Source organism: Xenopus tropicalis, chromosome 10, assembly GCF_000004195.4.
Source record: "Xenopus tropicalis strain Nigerian chromosome 10, UCB_Xtro_10.0, whole genome shotgun sequence".
Classification (NCBI taxonomy): Eukaryota; Metazoa; Chordata; class Amphibia; order Anura; family Pipidae; genus Xenopus; species Xenopus tropicalis.
The window spans coordinates 8,773,432-8,800,413 of record NC_030686.2 but is presented as its reverse complement, the minus strand read 5'-3'; the positions used below and the strand labels follow the sequence as shown (position 1 = coordinate 8,800,413).

The 26,982-nt window shown below is 46.5% G+C and overlaps 1 protein-coding gene across 2 annotated transcripts in view; it reads left to right on the top strand.

The window, feature by feature from the left end:
* Positions 1 to 26,982, top strand: part of rara (retinoic acid receptor alpha) — a 63,119-nt gene that overhangs the window by 1,443 nt on the left and 34,694 nt on the right. Inside the window, exon 2 of one of the 2 annotated variants that reach the window (XM_031893936.1) lies at positions 16,519 to 17,012. In XM_031893936.1, the coding sequence (XP_031749796.1) occupies positions 16,829 to 17,012 (184 nt within the window). In that variant the 5' untranslated portion in view covers positions 16,519 to 16,828. The remainder of the gene's footprint in view (positions 1 to 16,518; positions 17,013 to 26,982) is intronic. The other variant, XM_031893937.1, reaches the window with a different exon arrangement.

Below are 26,982 nucleotides of genomic sequence, written 5' to 3'. Positions count from 1 at the left end.
AAACTCACTCTCACAGACACACACTCACTCACATAGAGGCACTCTCACAGACCCACACTCACTCACATATACTCACAGACACTCACTCACATATACTCACTTACTCTCACAGACCCACACTCACTCTCACAGACACTCACTCTCACAGACACACACTCACTCTCACAGACACACACTCACTCTCACAGACACACACTCACATATAGGCACACTCACTCTCACAGACACACACTCACTCACATATAGGCACACTCACTCTCACAGACACACACTCACACACATATACTCACTCTCACACACTACAAACAGGTGTAGGGGCCACTTGCTTGCCTCTCTCTTCTCCATAAATATATAAATATGTATATCCGCAATTTATCTTTTATTCTATAGAGTGTGGAACTTTGTGTGTCTAGACACACATGTACATGTATATAACTGATGCATGTTTAATATATATATATATATACTGTATATACACATTAGTACATATATGTTCCCTTCAAACTCTATAGAGCTACGTATGGGTGAGTTTGGGAATATCAGGCAGGGAGATATGATAAACACTCGCTCTATGTACAGCATTGATATCTAATAGGAGGAACATTATAGAGCAAACATATATGAGTATAACTGTGTATATTGTGTGTATCAACAACTCCCAGCATCCCCCTAACCAGGGCTGGGAGATATAGTTCAGCTACAGCTAAATGGAGAAGAGGTTGGATTGTTATTTTCTGGCCGATACTGTAAGTGCTAAAGGCTTATTTCTGTACATTTTATTGCTCTGTGTGCCAAAGATCAAATTGCCGTACTGGATTCCGTGCCCTGGCATTGCGCAATATACAGATATACAGAAACACTTTCTGCAAAATATAGGTACAGACTGGGCTGCATTGGGGAGGTATTTATGGGTGCTCGGGTGTGTACCCTCATAAAATGTGGGGCTCATACTGGTACCCAGCATGTACAGAGCAGCACTGTGTATATATATTTATATATATGTGTATTATCCTGGTTAGGGGACCTGGGCTACACGCCTGCACCCAGCCTGGAGCGATAGTGAAACCCCAGAATTGTCAACACCTTTTGTTACACACAGAAATTAAAGGCCGTTCTTTGTTAAGACCTGAGAGGTAATTAAACTCGGCGTGAATGAACCTCGCCGCTTTTTGAAGTTACCTGCCCTAAACAGAATATTGGGCTGCCAGTCAGGGACTTCATAAAAGCAGTAGGTGAATAATGTGCCGGCTCCATTGTTGTCTGTGGCTGAGAAGGAGCCAAAATACAATATACACACTTCTTGGGAGCGCTCCCAGGTGCTTCTGTGGGGGATGCACATACTGTGGCGCTGTACAAACCATCAATAGAGAGGGGCACAGGTTGGCCCACGAGCGGCTTGGGGGGGGGGTTAGTTATAACAAGTCTTGACAAGGTCAGTCAGTAACAGCTCTGGACTTATATATATAAGTATATATAAATATATATATACTTTATATATATATAACAGATTCCCCAGTTGGTTCTTGGACCTTGGAAAAACCCAGTAGGAGTTACCAAGCTGACCTGTCATCATGGGTGTAAAATACAATATTGTGACGGAATTTCATTGTGGGATTTCACTGAACCCAGCAGGTTTGTGACCCAAGTATTGGTGTGAAACCAGAACCAGTTAATGTACCTCGTCGTATTTACTAGATGGATATTTCATTGGTTTCAGGAGGATCCCCGGGGACCCACCCTAAACTGCACAAAGAGCCATTTTTGGGTGCTGGCCCGTAGGTTATGAATCCCTGGGGCAGAGCCAAGGAGCATTTCCCAGGACTGATAGAGCCGGCTGTTCATTGTGCTTCTGTAGTGTTGAGTCTGCTGCCCGGGGGGGCAGGATGGGGGGTCCGGAGTCATACAGATATTGCGCTTACCCCAACCTTTCCCTTTAGTTCTAGTGTTCTGTATAGAAGCCACGTAGGAGACGCTTCTTTGTACAGCTATCTATTACTAGCATTAGATCATACAGATAGGGGACCATTTATCCAGAAGCCCGTTATCTAGAAACCTCCGAAATACAAGAATACTATTCCTCATAACGTTCTATATAACAAACAATTTCTAATTGTATATATCAGTAATAAGACTATACCTAGGTACTTTATTGTAAACAAGTATTTTTGTTTTTTTAATGTTTTTAGCAGACTTAAGGCATGGTGCTACAAATTATCCAGAAAATCCTAAGGTTTCTGGATTACAGAACCTATAACTTTAATCATTTGTGATGCAGGTGTATTGTGTGTTTTATGGCTGTTATATATTATATAGATATACGGATAGAAATATGGTACAGTAACAACACGTGGTTGCCTAAATAGACCCCTGCTATTGTGACTTGTGGACAAATTGCACCAATCTGATTCCGTTTGTGAGCTAAATTTTTGGATCTCAAGCCGATTGGTGGAGAAGTGAAGCTCCTCCCACATGTTGCCCATTGGCCTCCCATAGCTGACAGTTAATTGGCCAGTGTGGTGTTTGTAAAGCTGGAAATACATGTAATATCTGTTGTGTTCATCAAACAGGCAGATCTTTTCCCAGTTTGGGCAACCAACATGGTGGACCAAATTGGGACCACTAATTGATTAGCCTTGGGCCAACAATCTGATCATAATGGGGGCCTACATAGAACTTTTGGACCAATAATGTGTTTTGGTTGCTTGTCGAGCACCAACAGTTTGGCCGAAAAGAGCTGAATTGGCTGAGTAGGTCCCACCATATAGAGAGATTTAGTGCAATTAAGGTAAAGCCAGAATTGTTAGAGGTAAATAGTGAAAACTCCAGAGCTGTCACATTGCAGTTATTTTCATAGTAAAGGATGACGCACGGGAGAGTCTCAGGGCATAGCTTGTATGTACAGAACATTCATTCTCTGCATATTTGCTTTTATATATATATATTTGTATCGCTGGGAATTTGCTTTCTTGACAACCAAGAAGCATTCTTCCTACACATCCGCGTTAATGATTTCCTGCTACAAACAGTCTGTGTAGCTGCCCCTGTGGTCCCTTACCTGCCCTATGGAACCCCTGCAGCTACAAGTATGGCTTAAACACAGCACTGTTAACCCCTGTGGGCTGTAAAGGGAATGTTAACCCCCAAAATGCTTGCTCTTCAGGGGCTGCTGCATTGCTTCAACCACCAGGGGAGAGGGTTGTATCAGATTTACAAATAATGTTCAAACCAATGACGATGTGTTCTGGAAAAGTGTTATGATTGGGTTTACTTACCCTTTAAAGTGCAAGACTATAGGGTCAGTAATTGCCACGGCTAGTGCCTATTTAAGAGCTGCAGTTGGTAATTGGTGCAGGGGGGTAACTGGGCGCTCCCTGTGCATTCTGGGACACCAAAGTATTATCTATTTCCATAATTGAACCCCAGTGTGTTTGCATAGGGGGGTTCCCTTCTATCTGGGCTCCTACCAAGAACAATCGGGGCGCACAAGTGATCCGTAGAGTCACAACGAACGCACACTGAGCTGAAACCCATGATTCATCGGATTGTCATAGATACAGTTTTTCTGTTGAATTTATGTTTTTAGTGTTTTGCAACACAGAGATGACTCACGAGAGCGCGGTGCCTACCTAGAAATTCTTGCTCAGAACCGACGTCCCGTGTTTATCCGGGCAGCGGCTTCCTCTCCGGGGGAAAGGGGACAGCCACCGTGGCGCACACTATCTGCCACATATCTCCCATAGGCAGACTGAAATGGTCGGCGATGGCACGTGCCCCATAGGCACAGTTAGGCACAAACGGGGAGAGATGTGCAGCAGAGATGCACCCCGGTGTGTGTGTAGCCCGTAGTAGGGTGGCTGGATGTACAGATATAGGACCCGTTATCCAGAATGCTCGGGACCAAGGGTATTCCAGATAAGGGGTCTTTCCGTAATTTGGATCTCCATACCTTAAGTCTACTAAAAAATCAATAAAACATTAAATAAACCCAATAGGATTATGTTGCATCCAATAAGGGGTAATTATATCTTAGTTGGGATCAAGTACAGGTACTGTTTTATTATTACAGAGAAAAGGGAATCATTTAACCATGAAATAAACCCAATAGGGCTGTTCTGCCCCCAATAAGGGGTAATTATATCTTAGTTGGGATCAAGTACAGGTACTGTTTTATTATTACAGAGAAAAGGGAATCATTTAACCATGAAATAAACCCAATAGGGCTGTTCTGCCCCCAATAAGGGGTAATTATATCTTAGTTGGGATCAAGTACAGGTACTGTTTTATTATTACAGAGAAAAGGGAATCATTTAACCATGAAATAAACCCAATAGGGCTGTTCTGCCCCCAATAAGGGGTAATTATATCTTAGTTGGGATCAAGTACAGGTACTGTTTTATTATTACAGAGAAAAGGGAATCATTTAACCATTAAATAAACCCAATAGGGCTGTTCTGCCCCAATAAGGGGTAATTATATCTTAGTTGGGATCAAATACAAAGCACTGTTTTATTTTTACAGAAAAAAATGAAGTCAATTTTAAAAATCTGAATTATTTGCTTATAATGGAGTCTATGGGAGATAACATTTCCGTAATTTGGAACTTTCTGGATAATGGGTTTCCGGATAAGGGGTCCGATACCTGCACTATAAATGCACACGGGGAGCCAACATGTGCCTGCTGTCTTAGTGCTCGGCTTCTGGGGGGGATTTGGTAGCAGCAATTAAATAGAAAGCATTTAAGTCTAGGGATTAAGCCACACTGGCAGCTGAAGGATCCTGTACTTTTTTAACAGTCCCTAGAAGACCCGGCATACAGGGTGTCCCTATCCTCTTCCTACGGGGGCCCAGATCAGGTGGGTGAACAGAATTCATGACCCCAGAATTGGTTTGGAACTATATTAATTTATAATATTGTAAGGAGAACGTTTACATGGGGGACCCTGTTCAAACTAGGTTTTTTATACTAAACATTGGGCAGATTTGACCACATCCCCTATTCACTCGGGCTTCTTCTTGTGCCGGGCAGACATGCCCACGCTTTACTGCTGCACAGCCCCAACCTTTCTTTCACATATGCTAAAAACAGGACTTTCCCCCTAAAAAAATGTGTATTTTGGGAGCCAAAGCATGTACTTATGGGGATTTTCACCTTTGAGTTAACTATTGCATGACGAAGAGGGTAATATTCTGAGATCATTTGCAATTGGTCTTCATTTTTTATTGTTTTTTAGTTAGGCGTTTCAGCAGCTATTTTGTTGCTAGGGACCAAGATACCTTAGCAACCAGGGAGGAGTTTGGATGAGAGAGGGATTGAATAGAAAAGAAAGTTACAAAAAGTAATAATAACAATTAAAGCCTCACAGAGCAATAGATTTTTGGCTGCCGGGTCAGTGACCCCCATTTGAAAGCAGCAAAGAGTTTGAAGAAGACGGCAAATAATTTAAAAACTATAACACATAAATAATGAAGACCAATGGAAAAGTTGCTTAGAATTGCCCATTTTGTAACATACTTGCAGTTAAGTTAAACATGAACCGCCCCTGTGCTGGTATTTTGCCTGGCACAGTTCTGTGGTTCTGAGTAGTGTAGCCCTTATCCCCAGGTCAGTACATACTGTATGATACATTGCTGCTCCCAGCCAAGGTGAGCTGGGGATGCTGGGAGTTGTAGTTCAGTAACATATTCATGGTGCTGCTGTATACCCGGCTAGCTTTGCCAATGGGCAAATGCTAATGTGGCATGTATGGGTCTGTATTGTACGGTGATTGACTGAAAGATTGAAATGTAAATACCAGTAATTCAAATAAACTGCTGCTTAACGTGTTTTCTTTGGAGCCAAAGTCCAGATCTTTATGGCGATGGCACACGCAGAGTTTACACGGCAGCCGGTTTCCTACAAGGGGAAATGTGTCCATCAAAAACACCTGGACCTGCGAGCTGCACATTGTATGGCCAGGGGCTCCCAACTGGGTCAGGAACCAGAACAGCATTCCCATGTTATTCAGGGCAGGGCTCCATGATCCCCTTCACATATTTCGTACAACTGCACGGCTATGGCACCTGATATGGCCCCCACTATGGCACTTGCTATGGCACCCGCTATGGCCCCACTATGGCACTCGCTATGGCACCCACTCTGGCACCCGTTATGGCACCTGCTATGGCCCCACTATGGCACTCGCTATGGCACTCACTATGGCCCCACTATGGCACTCGCTATGGCACCCGCTATGGCACTCGCTATGGCACCCACTCTGGCACCCGTTATGGCACCCGCTATGGCCCCACTATGGCACTCGCTATGGCACCCACTATGGCACAGCGCAGACTCTCTCTTCCTCTTGTGATGCCTCCTTTATTATTATGGTTTCCCCCAAGCCAATCCAGTCCCTTCTTCTAGAAAGGATTTCTGCTTAATGTTATAACATTGCTGGTGGGATTGGCTTTCATTCAGCCACAGGGGCATTAGTGAGGTTGGGCACTGGCATTGGGCTGAGCTCTGTGAAAACCAGTCAAGTTCTTCCACCTCCTTCTCAGTAAAGCCATTGAGTAGGGACCTGGCTTTGTGTTACCCTGTAGCCTTAAGGCAATGATCCCCAACCAGTAGCTCAGGGGCAACATGTTGCTCCCCAACCCCTTGGATGTTGCTCCCAGTTGCCTCAAAGTAGCTGCTTATTTTTGAATTCCTGACTTGGGGGCAAGTTTTGGTTGCATAAACCCAGTATAATACCAAACAGAGCCTCCTGTAGGCTGCCAGTCCCCATAGGGTCTATGAAATAGCCAATCACAGCTCTTATTTGGCACCACAGGAACTTTTTTAATACTTGTTTTGCTTACCCTCCCCCTTTGATGTTGCTCCCAGTTGCCTCAAAGTAGCTGCCATTGTTACATTTCTGGCTTGGAGACACGTTTTGGAAGCCCAGAGACACAGTTTTACCCCAAGCAGAGCCTCCTGGAGTCCAGCAGTCCACATGGGGCTACCAAATAGCCAATCACAGCCCTTATTTGGCCCCCAAAGAACTTTTTCATGCTTGTGTGGCTCCCCAACACTCATTACATCTGTGTGTGGCTCAGAAATAAAAAAGGTTGGGAATCCCAGACCTGTATTCCTCCTCTACCAAACTTCCATTCAGATAGGCAGTGTTCTTATGGTATCTTCCAAACCCAGACTTTTCCATCAGACTTGGCATTGCCCATGTTATACCCGCTGGGGGCTGCATGCCCATAAAAAGCCCAAACTCCGGATGAATACTTATAATGCTAATGTTGCTTCCGGACTCAGTTTGGAAGTCGGTGAGTGTTAGGAATCTTAGAAACCCGAATGTTTTTTGCCGTATATATTGTGTTACGTACCAATAAGACTTATACAGCCCAGTAGTTGTACATATTAAATAATACACTGACCAGAATAGGACCAGTTATAGGGCAGGTCGGTGTCACGTGTAGCTCGGCGGTTGGCATCACGGCTGTGCCCAGGACATTATGGAAAGCACTCGGTCACAGTGTGACATGCCCCCGCCAGCCAAACACGTGGGTGAGACCGGCTGAGCAGAGGTGCTGACATGATATTGCCGAGGGATCTTTGCCCTGCGTACAAGGTCCATAGAGGAGGGCGGTGCTGGGAATAACCAGCTCTGACAGGAGATGGCCAGCGGCCGAGAACATGGCTAACACAGATTTGTGAGGGGAGATATATTTAGAAAGTCCCAACAGTCCCGTCCTGCCTCGGCCGTTGCATCTTCAGGTTTGGTTAGAGTCCAGCCGTGGGTGGAGGTAGGTCGGACCCTTCATGGACTTGGGAGAGATGCCCAAGTACCTAGGGCCTGGGCCCCAAGGATATATACTCATTCTTTGCTTTGTCCTGAGTCCTATTGGTTCCATGCTGTGTGACCCCCCCAGTGTATTTCCTAAGGAGAATGTGCACTACCATGGTGCATAGTGAGTTTGTGTGGGGTGGCTCGGAGATTATTTGGTTGCCCTTTACTTTGCACGTACGCAGCTGGGTTCAGGGACGCTTGTGCGTTTCCTATTGGCTCTGCTGTTATAGTGTTAAACCAACATAGCCTATAGAATCCCACACATTTACACCAACGCCGGCCCCTTGTGTAGTTTTAGTAATTGTAATTCTGCGCCACTTTTATACATTTGCCCCATCGGGTCGTATTGCAGTTATTTCGAAAATGTTTCCGGTCGGCTTAAAGGGATATACAAACCGGACACACATGGAAGGCCAGAAAATTCCATTGCAAACAGCTGGCAGCCCTGTCCCCTAAACCCCCGGGGGGCATGAAGTGAGTTTGGGGGGCACAGGGCTGTCACAACATGGTTGGCTGCATCTTCAGCCCTGGGTGGGGGGGCTATTTGTTACTGATGTAATATAGGGAGGGGGGTCCTTGTGGTATAACCAGGGGCACGTAGAGAACATGGAAACCATAGAGCTGCCTGCTGAGGCCTGGGGGCACCATTACTGTACGGGTCAGAGAGCTGCGTGCCAATGTGATTAGTGCAAGGGGGGGGGGGGATTTCAGCTTCAGCCCACGCTTGTGTAAGCCTTAGGGGACAAAACCAAGCAGGGCACGCGTCCTCCTCATTGTCAGTGCGACTGATACTGTATTTTCACTTTATTCTGCCCAGAAACATTTATTTGGTTCCATTCCTGTATTATCAGTAGGGATGGGAGCTGCCATGCTGGTAATCAAAGTACAGTAATAATTAGGTTTTCATGTTCAGGCTAAGATTATACAGGTATGAGGCCTGTTATCCAGAATGCTTGGGACCTGGGGTTTTCCGGATAAGGGATCTTTCCGTAATTTACCTTAAGTTTACTAATAAATCATTTAACCATGAAATAAACCCAATAGGGCTGTTCTGCCCCCAATAAGGGGTAATTATATCTTAGTTGGGATCAAGTACAGGTACTGTTTTATTATTACAGAGAAAAGGGAATCATTTAACCATGAAATAAACCCAATAGGGCTGTTCTGCCCCCAATAAGGGGTAATTATATCTTAGTTGGGATCAAGTACAGGTACTGTTTTATTATTACAGAGAAAAGGGAATCATTTAACCATGAAATAAACCCAATAGGGCTGTTCTGCCCCAATAAGGGGTAATTATATCTTAGTTGGGATCAAGTACAGGTACTGTTTTATTATTACAGAGAAAAGGGAATCATTTAACCATTAAATAAACCCAAAAAGACTGTTCTGCCCCCAATAAGGGGTAATTATATCTTAGTTGGGATCAAGTACAGATACTGTTTTATTATTACAGAGAAAAGGGAATCATTTAACCATGAAATAAACCCAATAGGGCTGTTCTGCCCCAATAAGGGGTAATTATATCTTAGTTGGGATCAAGTACAGGTACTGTTATAATGGAGTCTATGGGAGATGGCCTTTGCGTAATTAGGAACTTTCTAGATAACGGGTTTCCGGATAACAGGTCCCATACCTGTACTATAATTTTGTGTAAAGGGGAAATATTAAATATTCCCTGATTATATGCATTGTTTACGTCCTTGGGCTGTTGTGCACAGAGTAAAACTATAATGACCCCCCCCCATTTCCCACCAGCAGTAGTAGCTCCCACACACTTGTGTCCCCTTCTTTCCGTTTCCATACGTGTGTGATTCCATGGTTCCCACACTGGCAGTTAGAAGGTGATTTCCCGGCTGGGTCTGTACGGCGGTGTCACCTGTGTGCGGGTTTACACGGGCAGAATTCCTGGAATCCAAAGTTGCTCTGGTTCACCTCAGCCTGTTTATTTCCAGGATATGGTGCCGTAGGCCCACACACACCTGGCCGAGTGTTCTCACCGTAGCGCTGCCGGCAGGTGCGTATTTGCTTTTCTACTCGGAAAGTTTGTATCACACACACTCACACACGTTTGTATGTAGATATATATATTATTTTTTCACAAGATTTCTATTAAGCTCTACTTTTGAAATATTTCAGGAAGTGCTTTAATCTGCGCCTAGTGACAGGAAGTGGCATTTAGCTGGGCACAGCTGGCAGTCACGCCAGGAAGTATGAGGTCAGAAGGTAGTGGGGAGGGAGGACACAGGGTGTCTGGGTTCATGGGAGGTAAGGGAGAGGGAGGGCACAGCGGAAGCCGAGAGAGGGGAAGTGAGAGCGTCTCGTAAGTGGTTAGTGTACTGCAGTCTAGAACGCTAGTGAGTTTGCACGTTTCTGACTCTTGTCTGATGCCTGCGGGATTTAACTCTTTGCCAGGCAGTTTATAATTACTGCGGGGGGGGGGGTTCAAGGTATTGCTCATACTTGCATTGGTTTTTTCTGTTATAATCCCCATATTTATCTTCATTGTTGCTGCACTGTCGCTTTGTCTGGCAGCAATCCTTTCCCTGCCCATCTCTTGCCTTCCTGTGCCCCCAATATTCTATCTCTCGTTTTCCCCTTCTACAAAGTCCGTCTCCTCTCTCTTCCCCCCCCCCCCTCCCTTTTCTTTGGCTCTCTCTAGAGGGGAAGGAACACCAACTTCCTGGAGAAAATCTCCAGGCCAAACATCTGAAAATAAAGAGACTGGGGAGAGGGAGGGAGGGAAGGGAGATGGGATCTCTTCTGCAGCCGTTATTAATGGCAACTCGGTGATATTCGCTGCTGCAATAATAATCAGATACTCGCACACAGGAAGATGAACTTGCACGGTGATATATGAGTTTGGGTAATTGGCTGTGGGACGCGTGCAGCATACAGAATGCGCATTATACACACACACTGGTACCTTCCTGCCCATAGAGTCGTGTGTAGGACTAATGCTCCCAACGTACGTTATAATATAGAAAAGTGTTACCAGCATTAGGGCAAATATTGTGCTTCCCCCCCTCCTCCCAGCATTGGTTGAACTGCAATGGCTCCAACAAAATGAATTAGACTAGTCCAAGAGTTGGTTCAGGGGGGGGATTCAGCGCTACCCCGTCCCAACAACGATCTTCGACGTGACACGGAGTTATTATTATTGTGCGGCCGGTGGATAGTTGGTTTGTTGGGTAACGTGGACGTGGGCGACACTGCTAGACTGTGTGTGCCGGTTGTTGTGTGTATGTGTGTCGGATCACACCAGCCGTTTGTGTGTGTATAGATGAGCTGGGCACAGCTAGCCCTACACTGTAATATTACTCATAACTCAATGGTACCAGTACATTCTGACTGGCTAGTGATTCCCCGGGTTAGTGGCCTGAGAGTGCCAACTCGCTGACTGTCCCCCAATCTCCCAGTCCTTTCCCTCTGTCTCTTTTCTCATCCCTTCTGTCTGCTCTCCTCACTCTCTCTTCCTTCGCCTACAAACCCTCCCCTGCTCTTCCCTCCCTCCCCTAATGTGTGTGTGTGTTTGGCTGCTGTCCCTGTCTTTCCTGATCCCAGATTTTATTTTAGGTCAGACTACACCATGCCCCCCCCCCAGCACATATGTACTTGTCCTTACAGCAGCACTCACAACCTGTGGCTGGGTGGGTGGGAAAGCCCCTATGGGTGCACTATCGGCCTCTCCCTGTCCAGCCTGGGTATGTGCATATAGACACACACTAGTAATGCTAGTAATTCTAGCTGCCAATATCAGTCCCTTAGACAGATTCGGCAGCTATCGGCCCGTGTAGGGGCAGAAACGACGGCCATACCCGACCGATATCTGGCCTGAAATTGGGCAGATATCGATCAGACAGGTTAAAAGATTTAGTCGGATCGGGGACTGCATTGGCTCGTTTGATGCGGCCCCCAAACCAACTGTGCCATTGCCGCCATTATAATTCAATTGTTTGGCTCCAGGGCCGAATGATCGAATTAGCCTACATGTTCCCCAATATCGCCCGCCCGTAGGTGGAATTTACAGTCACAGCCAGCAGGCCATTTTGTGTTATTAAAGGCAAGCTTTGTATCACTTCAAAATCTTTGCCATCTAAGGGATATCTGGGAAGTGCTGAATGGAAAGTTAGAGTCATTAAATGTCTGAGCTGTCAGTCATATATTAAGGCATAGAGCAATATATGATTGACAGCTGGGATTTTGTAAATACATTTATAACAGGTATGGATGATTTAGATTTTTGTGTGTAGGTGACCGGTTCCCTTTACGAAGCCAAAATTGTTAATGGAAAAGAAGGTTTTATAGCAGCCGTGTCCCTGGGGGCATTAATATCCCACAGTTGATACCCTTTGGTACAGTGGGTAACAGTGCCCTCCGACCATGAACCTTCTGCATTTCCATTCCCGGTGCCTACGCTGTGCCGTATACTCTGCATTTCCATTCCCGGTGCCTACGCTGTGCCATATATTCTATATTTCCATTCCCGGTGCCTACGCTGTGCCGTATACTCTGCATTTCCATTCCCGGTGCCTACGCTGTGCCGTATATTCTGCATTTCCATTCCCGGTGCCTACGCTGTGCTGTATATTCTGCATTTCCATTCCCGGTGCCTACGCTGTGCCGTATATTCTACATTTCCATTCCCGGTGCCTACGCTGTGCCGTATATTCTGCATTCTGCCCACTTCCCATCTCTCCACACTCGGGTTGCTCTGCTGGCTTATCCTTCCTTCCCCTCTCTATCTCATTTATTTTATTGCCTCTCAGCCTTGCTTTCATTCCCCCATTCTCCCATTCATTTCACTCAGTTGCTCACAAGTCCCATCTCCTTTCCCTCTAACCCACTCGCTCACCCCCTTTCCCTACCCACAAACCCCCCATCTCTCTCCCAGCATCTCTCCTTATCATCTCTGTTTCATCCTCCATCTTGGTTCCTTCTTTCTCCCATCACTTAAACTTTCCTCCTCTTCTATGAGTGTTGCTTTTCTTGCAGCTGGATGTAACTGTCAGCCTGGCAGTGAACAGGTTAACCACTTCTCACACAACGGCGTCTGCTCCCCCGGGAATCATTACTAAGCATATCCCCCACCTTGCCGACAGCTGAGAAATAATTCCATCATTTACTTGTGTCACAGAATCATTTCTTTCCAACCTGCTCAAAGCCTTGAGTTCCATAAAGCCCGGAGAGAGAGCTTTTGAATTATTGAGACATGGTCCCTTTTGGGCCACGATGGGCCACTTGGCGGCACAAAGATTTAAAGATAATTCGCCCATAAAGCTGCCATACTGTGTGTGTTGAATAGGGGCAAATTTTTGTGGGAGTAACAACTGTTAAGAAGGGAGGCCCCTTGCCGTTTGCTGAGCATGCTGGGAGTCACGTTTTGGGTCCCATTTGAAACAATGGGCGTGTCCCTTCTCTCCTTACTTTTGGCCTTGGGTGCCCCGTTACAGTATCTCCCGCACCCCCCCTCTTCTGTATTTCGTTATTTTGTTTCTTCCTGACGCCTTTGTCTGCCTCTTTTCTTCTGACCGTCGCTGTTTACGGCCCAGCCATTCTTGTTCAGCCTCCGCTTCACATGTCACACAGCCCCATCTTTCTTGGGCGGCTCATTAGGCCGCTGTAATTGAACTGTAAGGACTGGTCTTTTCTCACGCCGCTCTGAGATTTACGACCCTTGAAGCCCTGAATAAAAAATCCCCCCCAAATCCCTCCATCCCTGCAGGCGTGTAATCAACGTGATGGATACGGAGGAGAGTCCCACACTGCAGGCATCTCACTGCGAGCGGCTCGGGCTGAGCGATGAGGGGACATGGAGGCCGGGGAGGGAGAGGCCATGCTGGTAATATACACAATCCCTGGTGCGGAGACAAAAGAGAGGCAATGGGGAGACACCTGAGATAATAGGGGGGGGTATGAAGATGATGAGTAGTTGGGGAGGCAGGGATGGTGTGAGGGTGGAGACCACAGAGATGGTTATAGGGGGGGGGGGAACGCAGGGAAATAACCAGGAATTGCCTATAACTCAATACATTTTTTGGCATGAAATGTTCTCTGAGGACAAGATGCTGCCAAACCTAAATCTCGCTTATAAATACAGTATTTATAGTGAATAACGTACCTCCTATTGTATAATATAAGGATATTATTAGTCACCGAGGCATTCCATAACCAAGTCCCAGTGCTTCTATACAGGTCAGGGAACTCCCAGTTAGAGACTTGTATGGCTCTGTATTTCATACCCGCACCCAACCTGTACCCACTTACCCTAAGCCCAACGTGCACCCACTTACCTGCTTCCCCCCACACAAGCCCACCCAACCTGTACCCACTTACCCTAAGCCCAACGTGCACCCACTTACCTGCATCCCCCCCATACAAGCCCACCCAACCTTTACCCACTTACCCTAAGCCCAACGTGCACCCACTTACCTGCTTCCCCCCACACAAGCCCACCCAACCTGTACCCACTTACCCTAAGCCCAACGTGCACCCACTTACCTGCATCCCCCCCATACAAGCCCACCCAACCTTTACCCACTTACCCTAAGCCCAACGTGCACCCACTTACCTGCTTCTCCCCATACAAGCCCACCCAACCTGTACCCACTTACCCTAAGCCCAACGTGCACCCACTTACCTGCTTCCCCCCATACAAGCCCACCCAACCTGTACCCACTTACCCTAAGCCCAACGTGCACCCACTTACCTGCATCCCCCCATACAAGCCCACCCAACCCGCCCCGCAGTAAGTGCAACACCACCCGGAAGCAGCATCACAAACAGGAAGTGAAGTCACACACACAGAATGTTTTACACTGCAGCAGTTTGGTGCCCGCGGGTTTCCCAGCATCTTGGGGACATCAAGTCCCAGTCCCAACCACTTTGCAAGACCTGATGCAGGATTTATAATAATACACAAGTTTCAGCGAGTCATGTGACAAATTACAGCTCTGAGCGCTGATTATAACTGGTGACATCACTAAGCATCATTTATAAGGATATAATTTACGGGATATTCATGGCCTTTGTGTATTATAACAATATATAGCTCTCTGTATGTGTAGTGCGGCCATTCCAGACCCATCGCAGTACATACATTTTTATAGAGTCCTCTGGGAACCCGGCACTAGGATAGGACACCCCTTTTGCAGTTGCCGCCATAGGCGTTAATATCACCAATTATTAACCTTGCCCCAGACATACATACATACATACATACATACATACATACATACACACACACACACACACACACACACACACACACACACACACACACACACACACACACACACACACACACACACACACACACGTATATTTGTAACAATAAACCAACAGTTGTTTGCTTTAACCACATCAAGGCATTGGATTTACTCCTTCTGTACAAGTTGCCCTCAGTCTCCGCTCTTTGTGCCGTTACACAGTGCGCACTTGTCTGTGTGCGTTGCAGAGTCGGGCGCTTCCTTTTGCGCTCACTTATTATAGATATTTATCTGTATGTTCTCAGAATCAGGCTCCGCTCACATGAAATTCCTTTGCAGTTTGTCACGTGGCGCGACTGAGGGCACGATAGCATTGGGCGTGTAGATAAGGGAAATGCCAAGTACCAAGTGTCGCTAATAACCAACAACATTTTGAGTAGGGATTGTAGGCAGTTAGTGAGACTCATTCACTATAACTGTTTATTTCATGTTTACATGATTCCCTTTTCTCTGTAATAATAAAACAGTACCTGTACTTGATCCCAACTAAGATATAATTACCCCTTATTGGGGGCAGAACAGCCCTATTGGGTTTATTTCATGGTTAAATGATTCCCTTTTCTCTGTAATAATAAAACAGTACCTGTACTTGATCCCAACTAAGATATAATTACCCCTTATTGGAGGCAGAACAGCCCTATTGGGTTTATTTCATGGTTAAATGATTCCCTTTTCTCTGTAATAATAAAACAGTACCTGTACTTGATCCCAACTAAGATATAATTACCCCTTATTGGGGGCAGAACAGCCCTATTGGGTTTATTTCATGGTTAAATGATTCCCTTTTCTCTGTAATAATAAAACAGTACCTGTACTTGATCCCAACTAAGATATAATTACCCCTTATTGGGGCAGAACAGCCCTATTGGGTTTATTTCATGGTTAAATGATTCCCTTTTCTCTGTAATAATAAAACAGTACCTGTACTTGATCCCAACTAAGATATAATTACCCCTTATTGGGGGCAGAACAGCCCTATTGGGGTTATTTCATGGTTAAATGATTCCCTTTTCTCTGTAATAATAAAACAGTACCTGTACTTGATCCCAACTAAGATATAATTACCCCTTATTGGGGGCAGAACAGCCCTATTGGGTTTATTTCATGGTTAAATGATTCCCTTTTCTCTGTAATAATAAAACAGTACCTGTACTTGATCCCAACTAAGATATAATTACCTCTTATTGGGGCAGAACAGCCCTATTGGGTTTATTTCATGGTTAAATGATTCCCTTTTCTCTAATAATAAAACAGTACCTGTACTTGATCCCAACTACTCCTATATCCTTATATAGTCACAGGGTAGGGATGGGTGTCCATCAAGTTCAGCAAAAAATGCTTCCTGACTCCAGAACTGTTCTTCATAGTTGGGGGCATTACCGGTGATTTGTTAAGGGGAAGAATTTTACTGTACACCTGTTTCTGTTTTGCAGGGATCCAGTGTCGGACATTCTCCCCACGGAACCTTAAAGCCAAAGGGTCGTCTGCGAGAGATCAAATGCTGCCCTGTTCCTGATCCGCTCACGGGACCCCTTCTTACCCCCCTGTGGGGGCGGGGGTGATCCGGACTGTATCACCTGCTGGAAAGCCATCCTTGCAAACCCAACCCACCTGGGATCTTCCTCTGCCAGTTGGATTAAGTGCTAGCCTGACCGTGGCCTTTGGGGGGTGAGCCCCCCCAGAGCATTTATAAATGGAAATGCATAGGGTGTAAGCCATTTTGGCTTTGTGGACATCTTGGCAATGACTAGTAACGATAACACTGGCCCTCCTTCTGGGCCTGGACATATGAATGGATACCACGTACCCCACTATGCATTCTTCTTCCCCCACATGTTGGGGGGTATGTCCCCCACGGGGGGGCTCCCAGGAGTACAACACCAGCTCCCTATCAGTGGCTACAGCACCCCCTCCCCTGCAAGTAAGTGTAAGCTCCTCTATGCTATACGTTTTCCTAGTGTTTTCTATATCTGTGTATTATATCTAGTATTATTATTATTATTACTGGGAGCGGAGACTCACTCTTTCCAACTTGCTATTTCTCCCTGCTGGGAAACGCTGTTTACTTTGCCTTTTTGTTGCTAAATGCAGTTTGTAGGCGCTGCACAGTCTGGCCTCAGAGTATTGGATATTTGGTGTCTCTCCTGCCAGGAAAACGTTTAAGTGTTTCTTGCTGAAATCCACGTAATATTCATTGTGTAGCTGGGCCAGATTTTCCAGGAGTCGGAGGTGCCAAGTAATAATATTTCCTGACTATCGCTGGAAGCGCAGTTATACTGTTAATCCCTTCGCTGCTGGCCAGTCCCAATTATCCTAATTACACACATTTTCTGCTCTTTTTGTTCTACACGCTGGACTTTATGGCAGGAATGCTGCTGCACCTTGGTCATTGTCTGTTATGGCTCAATTCAGTGGGACGTTGGCCAGTTGGCCCGGCGTGTTTTTATGATCTTTGTTTCCAATTAGGCATCTAAAATGCCCCCAGCAAGCAGACCGGGGACTCGATAACAGCAGGACATGTAGGTTTGGCCCAGATAAGCTACTTGCTTACAGTTTTTAATCAGACTTTTGGGTTCAGGCCACTTTTTGTGGTCAAACATTTGGTTACCTAATAGTAGGGATGCACCAAATCCAGGATTTGGTTCGGTATTCGCCCGAATCTATCGGGGTGGATTCAGGGGTTCAGCCGAACCCAAAAAAACTGGGTTCTATGCATCCCTACCTAAAAGATATAATTGTAACACAGTGACTTAATGAAGCATTCACTCAGTATCTTTGTAGTTGGCCAGTAGGTAGTTTGTATTTGGCCACTAGAGTGGCCACCACTGTATGTCTCTGTCTATATCTGTGTCTGGGGACTGGTGGACAACCATATGTGCATGTCTGGCTATGGCTAGCCCTGTGCCAGTGACAGTTCTGCCTATGGCTATGAACCTGACGGGTTGACATGCCCCTAAGTGGGGTGTGGATTTGGCTACAGCAGGGAAGGCCGGACTGGGTGCCCTGGATGCCACACTGACCCTGGCTTAGTAATCTGATCGCTAGCACATATACTATCTGTAAAGTTGTCTCGAATTTGTATTTTTTTTCCATATAGTACTTTGTTCCATGAGTTGTTCCTGAAGGCATATCGATTTGTGCTCCACAACAGCGCCCCCTAGTCTGTGCGTCACTCAGGCATGCAGGCTAGGGGGCGCTCTGCGGATGCCGGCGCTGCGCTCGGCACTTTGCACAGGATTACAAATTCCGTATACAGCGGCGAATAGAAATGAGGGCCCAGGAACAAAATGTCAGTGTTTGTTGCCCTTGAATCCAGGGCAGTAGTGAAATACCCCCTTATATTGGTTTATTGCCTATTTTTCCAGTAACAGCTTTATTCTATATGAGACCGGACCCTGTGTTTTAAAAATGGATTGCTCCTAAGAAAGTGGTTGTGCTCCCATTCGCTCCTTTGGTGCCGACCAAACTCATTGGTTTGTAGGACTATGGGCCCCTGGAATAATATGGGCCCCTGGAATAATATGGGCCCCTGGAATAATATGGGCCCCTGGAATAATATGGGCCCCTGGAATAATATGGGCCCCTGGAATAATATGGGCCCCTGGAATAACCGCGAGGCTGCAGTGTATTGATATAGGCAATGTTAGTGCTTCTGTAGCAAGCCGGCAGGGATACAGGGCCTATCATTATTTAGTGTTACTGTCCCTTTAAAGATAATGGAGTAATTAGTCTTCCCTTTAATGCTGCCCCATTGTTCTTTGTGCAGTGCTGCCGCGGCGGTGGCGGTGTCGGCGTTATGTAATGTTTGTGCCTGAAAGTCACTGCTTCTCTTTCCTGGGTGCGTGCGAATGTGCCTCTCGAGGTTCCGCAATATTTCTTACTGGGTGCAAACGTGAGAACGTTCCCTTGGGTGCCCACGGGGCTTGTGGGTAAAACAGATGTGTAACATGTCTCATTGTCCCTCGCCGCTCTCTGCACTGGCAGTTCTGACTTTGGGAAACAATAAAGCAGAAGCCGGCCGAAAAAGTTCAATATAAAAATGGCTTACAATGTTTTTTTTCATTAGGCTGCATTTTATTTTGGGGTTTACTTCCCCTTTAAAGTGATTTCTGTGTTTTTTTTTTTTTTTTTAAAAACCACAAAGCTGCTACTACTGTTGCTTATAGACAAGTGGGTTAGATGTTACCAGCTGGCAATGTTCCCCATATGAGTCAGGCTGCGGGGACACAGCGCCGGCGCATTCAGCGAGACTGGGTTATACCATTTCAGTACAAAGCAGAACACAGATACATATCTCTGTAAGAGAGAAAACAGCACATACCCCCCCCCCTCCCCAGTTCAATCCCCCGATGGCCAATAATCGTGGCAGAATCCGAGCCAGCGTTTCTAATTTTCCAGTATTCCTTCCAGTTCTTAAAAATTGCGTGAGTTGCAGTTTAACAACCGACGGAGGGGGCCGGATTCATTCCCTTTCCACGGAGCGCTGTGATTGGCTTTCATAATAACAGGGACGAGGGTGCCCCCCTCTCCGGTCTCCTTTCATCTGGGCGTTTGGTTGCTGGAGGTGGGACGCACTGCCATTTCATATTTACGAAGCCGCCCTAATTGCGCTACTTACACCTGCGCTCCCCCCTCAGAACGGTCCCTTATGGGATTTACGTACAGGATATCCCTCGTTGGGGCTTTATGGCAAATCAGTTGTGGGATTATATAACTTTCTGGCTCTTGGGGGTATCATATATATATATGGGGGCTTATAGGGTAACTTAGATTGTTATAATATTGCCAATCCTTAGCAACCTTTCAATTGGTCCCCTTTTTTTATTCTTTAAGAATTATTTGCCTCCATCTACTGCTGGGGGTCAGTGACCCTGGCAGCCAAAACCAGTTGCTCTGTGAGGCTACAAAATGAATATTCTTGCTCTCCACCTCTTGTATCGGTTATTGGTTGCTTTATATGTTACTCTGTATGTCCAATGTATGTAACCCACTTATTGTACAGCGCTGCGGGATATGTTGGCACTTTATAAATAAATGTTAATAATAATAACTTTAGTAAATTATCTTTCTATTCCTGTCTCTCATTCAAACCACTGCCTGGTTGCCTAGGGTGTTTTGGACCCTAGCAACCAGATAGCTGCTTTTAAACCTATGCAGTTATAAAAGAAAACACAGCATGTGTATGATTGCAAGCTCCTGTGATCCCCATGTGACTTGCAGATATGTACCCCCATTTCCATAGACATTTGCTGACTCTCTCCCCCTGCCCAAGGGGACACCCCCCTATTCCAAGCCAGCAATTTGTTCAAGGACACTGCTGTGATTGGGATTGAACTTGTAGAGAGCCACCATATTTCTATTTGCCGCGCACCAAATGCCAGTTTCTCAGTGCCGGCGCCCGTATTCCCAGTGTTATTGTGGGGCGGTGAGTGATGTGCCTTTGTCTGCTCCCGGGGAGGAATGCTGGGCGGTTATTACAGGAGCGCTGGGAATTATTACTGTCCTGCCCCAGTATCGGCCATTCTGCGCCCCCCTCTCTTTTCAACCATAACAGCCATTCCCTGATACATCATCCACTCGCGTGTTGCTAAACTACAACTTACTGTTTCGGAGCATGCTGGGAGTTCTAGTTCTGCAGAGCAGTAGGTCGTATCACCCTGCCTTTTAAAGGGGTGGTTCATCTTTAATCTATTTTTTAGTATGTCCTATTTCTAGCAACTTTGCAACTGGTCTTTTTTTTTTTTATAGTTTTCAAACTTACAAAATGGGGGGGTCACGGACTCCGGCAGCCAAAAAACAATTGCTCTGTGAGGCTACGGTTTTATTGTTACTTTTTCTTACTTCCTATTAAGTCTATCTCCTATTCCTATTCCAGTCTGGTTGCTAGGGTAAATAAGACCCTAGCAACCAGCTGCTGAAAAACCAAACTTGAGAGGTGCTGCATAGAAAGCAAAATAACTCAAAAACCACAACAAATAGACAGTGAAGACCAATTGCAAATTGTCTCAGAATATTAATGTCTGCATCATACTAATAGTTAATTTAAAGGTAAATAACCCATTTAATAAGCTGCGTACTGACTAATGCCATAGCGTTCCTTACAGTGTGCAGTGTATTAGTAGCAGCCTTGCAGATGGTCTTTGTGTGCAGTAGGAGAGAGGTGGAGCCAGTCAGGGCGGCACAGGTGAGTACAAATGGCTGTACTCTAGTGCAAGATGCGCAGGGAGGGCCAATAAGTTATTATACCACCGGGCGCTGCTAAATAGCCCCCCCCGCAGATGAGTGAGTGTCAGAGATTATTCCCCGGTGCTTAGTAGATTGGTGTTTCTCTCCCAGCTGCTGAGCGGCGCAGCAAGGGTTACTGAGCAGCCATTACTTTCCATCCCCTGGAGCGGCAGGTCAGGGGCGTGTGATAAATACCGTATCCTGCGCTGATTACATTTAGTGCTGACAGCTCGTGCATCAGCGCCACAATAATCAGCATCTGCTGCAGGAAGGGGGCAAGCGCTGGGGGAAGGGAAGCTCTACTCACTGGAACTATAACTCACAGCCTGGCTTTGTCCGACTGCTCCCTGCGCCTCACTGCCTGTCTCTCTATTATCTCTGCCTTCCATCTATAAACTCTTCCCTGTAACTGCCCCGACGGCCAACCTCTTATTATATCATCTTTTATTGTTCTGAGCAAAGTGTCTATAGTAACCCCCCCTCCCAGGGGTCTATAGTAACCCCCCTCCCAGGGGTCTATAGTAACACCCCTCCCAAGGGTCTATAGCAGGGATCCCCAACCTTTCTTACTCGTGAGCCACAGTCAAATGTTAAAAGACTTGGAGAGCAACACAAGCACCATAAAAGTTCATGGCGGAGCCAAATAAGGGCTGTGATTGGCTATTAGGGGGCTCTATGCACCCTATCAGCTTACAGGGGCTTTATTTGGTAGGAAATCTTGTTTTTATTCAACCAAAACTTGCCCCCAAGTCAGGAATTCAAAAATAACTCCCTGGTTTGGGGGCACTGAGAGCAACACCCAAGGGGTTGGGGAGCAACATGTTGCTCACGAGCCACTGGTTGGGGATCACTGGTCTATAGTAACACCTCCTGTCCTACCGCCGCTCCTCGTATCCCCCTCCATGTAACCGGCACTTCTCGTATCCCCCCCGCGTAACCTAACTGCCGCTCCTCACAATCCCTCCACGTAACCGGTGCTCCTCATATCCGCACCGCGTAACTCCTGCTCCTCATATCCCCCTCCTCATAATCCCTCTGTGTAACCAGCACTCCTCGTATCCCCACCACGTAACTCCCGCTCCTCATATCCCCCTCCGCGTAACCGGCACTTCTCATATCCCCTCCGCGTAACCGGCACTTCTCATATCCCCCTCCGCGTAACCGGCACTTCTCATATCTCCTCTGCGTAACCGGCACTTCTCATATCTCCTCTGCGTAACCGGCACTTCCATATCCCCCTCTGCGTAACCGGCACTTCTCATATCCCCCTCTGCGTAACCGGCACTTCTCATATCCCCCTCTGCGTAACCGGCACTTCTCATATCTCCTCTGCGTAACCGGCACTTCTCATATCCCCCTCTGCGTAACCGGCACTTCTCATATCTCCTCTGCGTAACCGGCACTTCTCATATCCCCCTCCGCGTAACCGGCACTTCTCATATCTCCTCTGCGTAACCGGTGCTCCTCGTATCCCCACCGCGTAACTCCCGCTCCTCATATCCCCACTCCCTGTATCCCCATTGCGTAACCCCCGCTCCCCGTATCCCCTCCGCGTATCCCCCGCTCCAAACAGGGACACACACGGAGGTGCCAGTTTGCTGGGCAGATAACCAATCACTAACCTTACTGCCCTGGGTTGGTGCAAATCTTCTATACAAATTGCACTGGCACGGGTACCTTATATCTCCCTATAAAGGTGGGCACTATACTGTGGTGCCACACTTGGTGGCGCGGTGCAGTTATGTCGGGCAAACTTTGCCCTCTGATTGCTGTTTATTACTGAGCCCCGTTGCTGTGTGAGACGGGAGAGAGTATTCTTGCTCTTATTATTATTATTATATTTATTTCATACCTTCTGCGCATGAATGTTTCGGATGAGTCTGTAGGGCGAGTGTATTTGTGATTCCCCCCCCCCCAGCTGGGGACAGCTCGCCATTATTATTACCTGTATGGCGCTAGCAGGGACCCAGCTTATTATCAGTGCAGCCATCTTTATTGTGGGATCAGGTGACGGCTCGTGCATAATTCAGCAAGCGGAACGTGTGTGTCCCTAATGGACCTCACCTGGGGAATTGTTGTCACTTACTATTAATGACGCTGTCCCGATGCGAGTCGGATAAAGGCAAATGCCTTTCATCACACTGTAATATGCACACAGCGCACATCCCTCTCCCATATACACTGACAGCGGGAGAAGCACCTCTCATCCCTGGCGGGGGCCCCACTTCTACACATCAGTCAGGGACACGGCCCCCCCATAACCAGTAGCCCCATATTGTGTTATTCTGCAGACACTAGGGATAGAACCAGTAATACCTCATAACTACAGATGCGCTAACCTGTTCCCTACTTACTCACACCTTACTGCCCCATGCCAGTCCTGCAAGAATTGACTCTCTCTTGGAGCTCATCTGATCGCTCTGTGACCCCTGTTGCAGTATTTACAGGAATGGGATCGGTTATCCGAAAACCTGTTATTCAGAAATTTCAGAATTACGAGAAGACCATCTCCTCTAGACTCCATTTTAATGAAATCATTCTGATTTTTAAAACTGATTTCCCTTTTCTCTGTAATAATAAAACAGTACCTGTACTTGATCCCAACTAAGATATAATTACCCCTTATTGGGGCAGAACAGCCCTATTGGGTTTATTTCATGGTTAAATGATTCCCTTTTCTCTGTAATAATAAAACAGTACCTGTACTTGATCCCAACTAAGATATAATTACCCCTTATTGGGGGCAGAACAGCCCTATTGGGTTTATTTCATGGTTAAATGATTCCCTTTTCTCTGTAATAATAAAACAGTACCTGTACTTGATCCCAACTAAGATATAATTACCCCTTATTGGGGGCAGAACAGCCCTATTGGGTTTATTTCATGGTTAAATGATTCCCTTTTCTCTGTAATAATAAAACAGTACCTGAACTTGATCCCAACTAAGATATAATTACCCCTTATTGGGGCAGAACAGCCCTATTGGGTTTATTTAATGGTTAAATGATTCCCTTTTCTCTGTAATAATAAAACAGTACCTGTACTTGATCCCAACTAAGATATAATTACCCCTTATTGGGGGCAGAACAGTCCTATTGGGTTTAATTAATGTGTGATACCCACGTAGCCCAGTATTCGGTGCCCTGGATACTCCTCCACCCGTCTCGGTAGCTGTAACATAATGTGTAATGTTATGATCCCAAGGGTGGGGGTGCTACATTTAGGGGGCACACTTTTGCCTTGGATGCTAAAAAAAACCAAGTGAGAATTCCTGATGTGAGGGGGATATAGAAGCCCAGGCTGCTGAGTGTAATGCCGGGAGGCAGTGCCCATTATGTGACATTTTGCTGTCAGGGTGTGAAACCGCTTAGCGCTAATGGAAAAGCCGTGTCTCTGTGTGACTCTCCTACCACATCCTACTAATGCCCCACGTGCTGTTTAACTCCTGCCCGGCCAGCGCTGCTGCAATATTAACCATACAGCGTCCCATACACCTGCCTGTGGGTGCAGCACCCACTGTATGTGAGGGGGAGTTGGGTTTGGGCAGTTAAATTAGAAGATCGGAAAAATGATTTCCTATTTCTCTGTAATAATAAAACAGTACCTGTACTTGATCCCAACTAAGATATAATTACCCCTTATTGGGGCAGAACAGCCCTATTGGGTTTATTTAATGGTTAAATGATTCCCTTTTCTCTGTAATAATAAAACAGTACCTGTACTTGATCCCAACTAAGATATAATTACCCCTTATTGGGGGCAGAACAGCCCTATTGGGTTTATTTAATGGTTAAATGATTCCCTTTTCTCTGTAATAATAAAACAGTACCTGTACTTGATCCCAACTAAGATATAATTACCCCTTATTGGGGGCAGAACAACCCTATTGGGTTTATTTCACGTTTAATGATTTTGAATAGCCTTAGGCTGATCTAGAAAACCAGGTCCTGAGCATTCTGGATACCAGGTCCCATACCTGTACATGTTAATATCTAAGTAGACAGAACCCAAAAGCAGTGTATGCTCCGTTGTGGGCGGGGCTTCCTCTGCTAAATCAGTTCATAGGCGGCAGCCGGTGCCGGGGTAGAATGATGATTTGGCTATACAAAGTGAATGGTGATATGTTTATGTGAAGGCTTTCCCTTCCAGCTGTAGGGAGGGGGGGGGGTGGTTAGAAGGAGTGGAAGGAACTGCGGGAGACCTATTTACTAAGTGTTTGGGAGGCGACTGTTCCAACTCTTGGCCACTGGCCGGACCCCCTGTGAGCCCCACGTGACTGGCGCGGCTGTGTGAGGGCTGTCGATCAGCAGGAGCTTGTACCCTTTTGCCTCCCATGGGAATATTTTCTGGCTTTCCCAGATGCCTTTTATTTATGGAATGTGCAAGCAGTCGGGGGCAGTTTTACACTACGGCATTGTAGTAATACAGGCATGGCTGCTGATTGGGCTCTGGCACCGCAGTAACCAGGACTCCGTGCCAAGCCACAGGCCATGATAGAGACTGGCAGGTTAGCTTTAGCCGTAGAGCAAACCCGTTACGTTGCTAAAGGGGGAGGTCGTATCATAGGGGGGGTTCTGCTTCATCGGCCATATTTGTACAGATAAAACTAGAACAATCCCACGGCAAAGAAATTGCTTCACCTTTATCAGGTGAATTTGTTCTAATGGTAAGTTTTTTCTTTTGATAAACGTTACGTTCCCAGTAGCGCAGTTACTGCCCCAGTGAGCTTACAATCTAAGGTCCCTATCCCATTCCCATCAGTCCCTGCCCCAGTGAGCTTACAATCTAAGGTCCCTATCCCATTCCCATCAGTCCCTGCCCCAGTGAGCTTACAATCTAATGTCCCTATCCCATTCCATCAGTCCTGCCCAGTGAGCTTACATCTAGGTCCCTATCCCATTCCCATCAGTCCCTGCCCCAGTGAGCTTACAATCTAAGGTCCCTATCACATTCCCATCAGCCCCTGCCCCAGTGAGCTTACAATCTAAGGTCCCTTTCATATTCCCATCAGTCCCTGGCCTAGTGAGCTTACAATCTAAGGTCCCTATCCCATTCCCATCAGTCCCTGCCCCAGTGAGCTTACAATCTAAGGTCCCTATCCCATTCCCATCAGTCCCTGCCCCAGTGAGCTTACAATCTAAGGTCCCTATCCCATTCCCATCAGTCCCTGCCCCAGTGAGCTTACAATCTAAGGGTCCCTATGACATTCCCATCAGTCCCTGCCCCAGTGAGCTTACAATCTAAGGTCCCTATCACATTCCCATCAGTCCCTGCCCAGTGAGCTTACAATCTAAGGTCCCTATCACATTCCCATCAGTCCCTGCCCCAGTGAGCTTACAATCTAAGGTCCCTATGACATTCCCATCAGCTCCTGCCCCAGTGAGCTTACAATCTAAGGTCCCTATCCCATTCCCATCAGTCCCTGCCCCAGTGAGCTTACAATCTAAGGTCCCTATCACATTCCCATCAGTCCCTGCCCCAGTGAGCTTACAATCTAAGGTCCCTATCCCATTCCCATCAGCCCCTGCCCCAGTGAGCTTACAATCTAAGGTCCCTATCACATTCCCATCAGCCCCTGCCCCAGTGAGCTTACAATCTAAGGTCCCTATCACATTCCCATCAGTCCCTGCCCCAGTGAGCTTACAATCTAAGGTCCCTATCACATACACTTG